This window comes from Zychaea mexicana, assembly GCF_025766255.1.
Source record: "Zychaea mexicana strain RSA 1403 chromosome Unknown BDB00scaffold_276, whole genome shotgun sequence".
Taxonomy (NCBI): domain Eukaryota; kingdom Fungi; phylum Mucoromycota; class Mucoromycetes; order Mucorales; family Lichtheimiaceae; genus Zychaea; species Zychaea mexicana.
In genome coordinates this window covers 1-6,581 of record NW_026516939.1, presented here as the reverse complement: position 1 = coordinate 6,581, position 6,581 = coordinate 1, and the positions used below count along the sequence as shown (strand labels likewise).

Below are 6,581 nucleotides of genomic sequence, written 5' to 3'. Positions count from 1 at the left end.
TCATTTTCAAAATATTTTTTTTAACCTCGTACATAATGTTTTCAAAAGATTTAATTAAAGATGACTTGCATATAAGAATATCTTTATTGAAGAGAACTATTTTTCAAATAAACTTTTAGATTTATATTTTTTTTTAAATCTTCTGAAGTTTATCTTTTTTATAAAGTAAAAATTCAATTTTTATTCTATTTTTTAAGTTGATGTAATTTTTTTCAATTGTTACTTTTTTCACAAATTTTAATATAATAACCAGCCTCCTATATAAGTATAAGTATCATTAGTAAGCATCATCAATAAGCATCGTGTCAGTTTTCAAACTTACTTGATGAATGTGAGGATATTGGATGGGTTGATAGAAAAGCCGGCGTAGTCAATAAATACTAAGCAAATAGTGTCGGTTCCACATATAAAGTCGATCAGATTTAGTTCAAAATTAGGCACAATACAGTGTTATTATCTATATAATCCTAAACAGTATTATTTCCATATTACCTTGCGTATTTCCTTCAACCTTGTGCATTTGCAATATATGTTTGTTTTCCGTATGGGAGTCCCTTGAGCTTATTGAATCAGCTGCTTTGGTTGAATACGATACAAACGCTTTGTCAGTAAGCGAAACTTTAAATAATCTGTCGACCATTTTTTGTAACAATTGTAGTCTCGTAGCAATGTCCTCCATTCAGGGCGATTTCCTTGTATATCCCACAGTGGGATGTACAGTACCAAATTGGCTATAAACTTACAATAGTTTTTGATAAATCTAATAAATTGCTTGCTGCCATATTAAATTATATCATCCATTTTGATATTATACAGTATACCCCCGTTAACGTCAACCCCGATAACGTCAACCCCCGATAACGTCAACCGATTCGCTGGTACCCTTTCAAATTTAGCAGTTAGAGATTTTGCCTATTCTCTACCCCCGGTGGTCGTCAACCCTCGATATGGTCAACACTTTTGCTGGTACCCTGAGGGTTGACGTTAACGGGGGTCGACTGTATCAATTGTATAACATCATGTGACCAAAATCAGGCATTCCCTGATTATAAAAATTAAAAAATCCATAATATAAATAAAGAACGACCCAATGGATACAACAAACTATACACCACTGATTACAAATGAAGTAAACTCAATTATTGCAAATTATTGGCAATTTCTAGAATGGAATTGGCCTACTGTACATAATAAATATAAACATAGAACTGATTTGAGACATATTAAATTCATAGAAAAAATTAAGGATGAATTGTTACGTAAATTAGGTTATGTTGCTGTATTTTATTTTCTAGTAGCTTTATATACAAACAAGGAATATCCCGGACCTTACTTTGAAATTGAAAAAGGATTGTTTTTATTATATCATTTAGTCTCTGGGGTATGTGGTGAAAAATTTGAAAAATACTTACCACATAGCACATTTCATACATTTTATACAAAGTTTTGGATGGATGAGGACAACTACAAATGAATCAATAAAATAGTAAATGATTCAATGAATAACATATTTCTATCTATTAAATTACGTATTCTATCTGCTAGAAAGCATAATCCCGACTTATTTAAACATGTAACACTTGTATTGGATGGCCATGATTCAAGAATTAACTATGTAGATACTGAAATTGACCACTTTCAAAGAATGTATTCTTATAAATTTAAGAAGAATGGAATATGTACCCAGTTTGTTAGTGATATGAATGATATGATTATTTATACTTCTAAAAGTGACTTTTGTTCTGATAGCTCAGATGGTAGCATGTTTTTAAACATGAAATTATTTAAATATATGTATGAGAATGACATAATGGCAGTTGATGGTGGATATACTTTATTTATCACGCAATTTACAGAGCTTGCTAATGAAAAAGGATATAACTTTAGCCATGATAATTTTGTATACCCTATATGTAAAAATGTAAATGAGCCCTTAACAATTACTGAAGATCATTTTAATAAGACATTTGGAAGTTTTAGGACAAAAGTTGAGAATCAATTTTCAGAAATTGGGAATAAATTCTGCCGATTCAATAATAACAAGTTAGTTGTTAAAATGGATAACATAAAATACTATAATCTACAATTTCATGTAGCTTGTTTATTAAAAAATACTACAAAATTTGTAGAAATGTTCAATATTCCTATTTTACTGCACCATAAACTATGGCATAGTAATGATTTTGATTTTCCAGTAGAGCATAAACTAATTGATATAGTGTTCAGCAATAATAAACAAAATAAAGATAAACTGGATAAAATGATCAGATTGCAAAATGACCTGCTTAATATGGCTATATCAAATGAAGAAATGATTGTTGATAATGAATCTGATAATATTTCAAATCAGAGTAATAGTGATAATGATGATGTTCTAAGATTTAATGAGCGTAGTAAAAAAAGAAAGCGAAATAAAGGGAAACAACGAGCAATGGCATCATATGAAATAGAAGAGATTATTAGGCATAAAACTGAAAATGGTACATATTTGTTTGAAGTAAAATGGGTTGGATATAGTGCTGATGATAACAGTTGGTTATCAATTGATAAATTTAATCAAAAGGATTTATTGAAGGAATATATCAATAAGCATAATCTTGGTATATTATAAAATTGCATACTGTGGGTACTGCATTACCTAGATGTTTACAAATATATAGTAAATTTTCATATGTCCAGCAGTTCTTTTATATACATTTTAATAGTAACATTATATAAATATTTTTTTTCTTTTCTTGTAAATTTTTTGTTCAAATATTTGATTATTAATACAAATAAATTCTATTTGGTCTTCTAAATATAGCTTAAATAATTTATTATATAACTCATTATATTTAGACCTATTATTAAAAAATATATTATTTATTTTTTACTTTTTTTATTAGAGAATTAAATATAGGTTTATATTTATAACAACTATGACAAATATTGTAAACTTCTTTATAATGTTTTTTCTTGCCACATATAACACATAAAGGATTCTTTTTTGCCTGATCTATTAAAATTTTATCATTATAAAGATCATCTTTAGGATTACCGATAGGGGTCTTCATTCACGGATTTGAAACGGATTGCAGCGAACTTGGATCCGTTTCGTTTTTAAACGGATCGATTTTTTGAAATCCGGATCTGATCCGGATTATAAAACTGCAGTTCCAATCCGTTTCGTGAGAATCCAGATTGAATCCGGATCAATTTTGAATCAGCACGTCAGCACAAGGCTCATTAAACGACGTATATATAAATGGGAAATGACGACATAAAAAAAGCACGTTTTCTTATGACCAGGATTGAGTTATCGTGAAGTTTATCGTAGTCGTTATAGAGCGTGTTGTAATGGTGAGAAAGCAATAAAGACAGGCAGCAAGATTTGAAAAAGCATTTCAAAGTATAAAATGTATTTTGAAAAAATATTTATTTTCTATATGTAACAACCAGAGCGCCGGAACGAATAGTGTATAAGAAGTAAAAAAAAGGTGGGAAGAGGATGACGGAAAGAAGAGATGTAGGTAAAAGGGAAAAGGGGAAAAGAGAAAAAAGCAGTCTTCAGAAAACCAAAAGGGACAAATTTTGTTGCAGCCTACTCCTCACCAAAAAATTTGCTCCACGAGTCAATCAACACACTTGCCTTTAGCTTCTTCGAAGCAAGTCTGTTCCGCGAGCTAGGAACATACTGCTTTGCACGAGAAAACGTGCGCTCTGATCCTGTCGACGAGGCTGGAATTGCTAAGTATCTTCGTGCCATTCTTTTCAACTCGGGCCAGTCGTTCATTTCCGATCACCAATATTCGAATACTACGCCGTTGTCAGCCCCACCCTTTGGATCAGTCACTGTATCCGCCTGGATGTACTTCTCAAGCTGGTCTTTGTTGATGACCGCCTTCTTGATTAGTGCATCGGGGTTTGTAGGAGTCATGACTTGGCTTCTGCTTGGCTTATAGGACTCTCACGCCTTTTCGACCAGCTCGATTGCGTCTGTCCGAAATAGACCCCAGTTCTCGCTTTCCCACCATTCATACTTTAGACGCGGGTCCATGGCCGTCGCAACAGCGTACGCATGTCCTTCTGCTTTGCAGTAATATCCTTGCAACTTATTCCACCCGCATTTTGCAGCTGCTGCAAGTTCCGGCCACGTCTACAATTGCAAAGGAAAGTTTTAGAACTTCACTGCTTCTATATAGGAGTGTTTTTACATTTATGCTGATTAAACGTTTACTTACTTCTTTCCATTGTTCTTGGTAATGCTCAAGTTTGTCTAGCAATCGATTGTAGCTGAGGATTACGAGGTTCATAGTGGCATATGAGGAACCTGATAGCAACGGCGTCAACTTGGCGAATTCATGGAGCAACTCACAGATACATTCCAGGCAAACCCATTCAGTGTCTGTCAGCTGGTAGTTCTGTAGACCTGCTATATTGTGGCATGCTCGATTGTAGTTACGCTTCACTTTCAAGGCCCTTTGCAGCATGTCAAAGGTGGAGTTCCAGCGGGTACGCACGTCCAAGATCAGCTCAAGCTCCTCTGAAGACCCGGCAACATCTTCACCTCCATCTTCTCCACTGGCGCCTTGCTTTGGCTGGTGTAAGGACTTGAATGTCTCGAGATATTGATTGTTTTTTTGTGGTGTCGCGCGGATACTGACAATGCCTTTACGAAGCTTACGCAGTGTTTTGCCTAGGTAAGAGAGAAACGACGATGATAATTAACATGGTGTGTGTACTGTTAGCTTGTGTGTTTTTTCGTACCTGTACTGAACACTGCTATATCGTCGCTACCAGTTAAAGCTTCTTGCTCATCATTATACGCCTCGCCATGCAACCCGTCGTGGAGAATCGCCTGCACTGCCAAATTCAAAACATGGGTTATGCAGGGTATACGGTTCTGCGTGGCGTCAAAAATATCTGCGCCGACCTGGAACTCCAAGTTTTGCGCCATTGTGGTCATATTGGAAGCATTATCTGCCGTCAAGAAGAATGGTTTTGTTGCAAGGCTCCAGTCACCCAGCACCTTGAGGAATGCGTCTGCCATGTTGGCTCCTGTATGTGGACCGGTGAGAAGCTCCAGACTAAGGACGATTGATTGCTGGTTCCAATCATTGTCGATCCAGTGGGCCGTGATACCAAGAAAAGAAGCCCTCCACTCACTTGTCTAGGCATCGACGGTGTATGATAGGAACGGCACGTCTTTCAGTACCTCGAATATGCGAGTGCGGTAGATATGGTATGTGTCAAACAAATCGCGGGCGGCAGTGCTGTCACTTGGCAATTTGACATGCGTAGTTGTCGGTGCTGATTGTGCAAGATTCAGCAGCGACTGGAACCGCGGATTCTCGACGATCGCAAATGGCAAAGCAGCAGACACGAGAAAAAGACAAAGTGCGTGACGGAATGCTTCAGAGCTGAACCTGGAAACGCTAAAACCAGGAGCAAGAAAGGCGTCGAGCGTTTGTCCCTGTGGTGGTGCATCAACGGAAGTATTCTTGGTAATATTGTGGTTCTTGAGCAAATGGTTGGATAGACCCGTCGTAGTACCTTTGGGATCTTGGTATTTTCTATTGCAGAAACCGTTGCCGACCGGAACATTGCAATAATAAAAGATGCCGCCACTCTGGCTTTCGTGGGCCTCTCTGAACCATTTGTACACCCAACTTTTGCGCGCTTTGACAGTTTTTCCCTTGGTTTGCCGCTTATTGGTACCTGAAATGACGCTTTCGATATCGCTGGTGCTCTCTATTTCAACGATGTCAGCATCGGTTGACATGGCAGACGATTGGCGGTCAACTGACATAAAGCTTTGGGCCCGAGCAAGAGTTGATGATTCCTAACCAACGGTAACGACTTATATTAGTACAATTGGTCAGGTACATATTTGTCATGCAACGGGTTTATGATATAAACATACTTCGCCATGATCGGACAAGTCATCATGATTGCTGGTGGAAAGACGGCGTTTACCAAGAATTGAAAACTCGGGTTGGTTCATTGTAAGTATCTACACAGGCATGGCAGTGTATTAATATATGGTAAAGAAAAGTGGTAGGATACATCACAAAATAATGCAAGTGAAAAGTGGTATAGCTTACTCGGTTATTAAAATAAAAATATGCGGATATGTCTTTGAATCGTTCTTCTCTTCTTGCTTTTATGTATGTTGCTTCCTTGTTCTTTTACATCTCTTTTTGCAGCATGATAGACTTTCAAGCATGATAGATTTTCAAGTAAGATAGTAAAGCACTTCTACATCGTGCATTAACGATCCGCTACAGCGCCGGGATGACGCTTGATAGGATAGGACGTAATTTCCTTAAACGTAATTTATTTCCGCCACAATTGGGCCCAACTCAAAAAGATCTACAGTATCAGGCTATCGGTGCAAACCGGGTTTGTTTTTTTGCTAAATAAAACAGCTATTGATATTCAGTGGGTGCCTCCGTATTATAATGTCTGATAAGCTTTCTACTTTTCCACACCCGTGTATGCTTATGCCCATTACTATTGAATTACAAGATTCCATTAACTTGATTCCGCTGATAACAAATCCCGTTGACATCGGAGCCATTTGCTTTGATATGCTCCTGATA

At 36.6% G+C, this 6,581-nt stretch overlaps 1 protein-coding gene across 1 annotated transcript; it reads right to left on the bottom strand.

Annotated features, from left to right (window-relative positions):
• Positions 1–457: 457 nt before the first annotated feature.
• BDB00DRAFT_777676 (uncharacterized protein) lies at positions 458–640 on the bottom strand (the record flags this gene model as incomplete). The annotated part of the gene is made up of 1 exon (XM_053120322.1): positions 458–640. One exon carries the CDS (start codon positions 638–640, stop codon positions 458–460), a length of 183 nt encoding a protein of 60 aa, XP_052972130.1.
• Between the last annotated feature and the right edge of the window lie 5,941 nt (positions 641–6,581).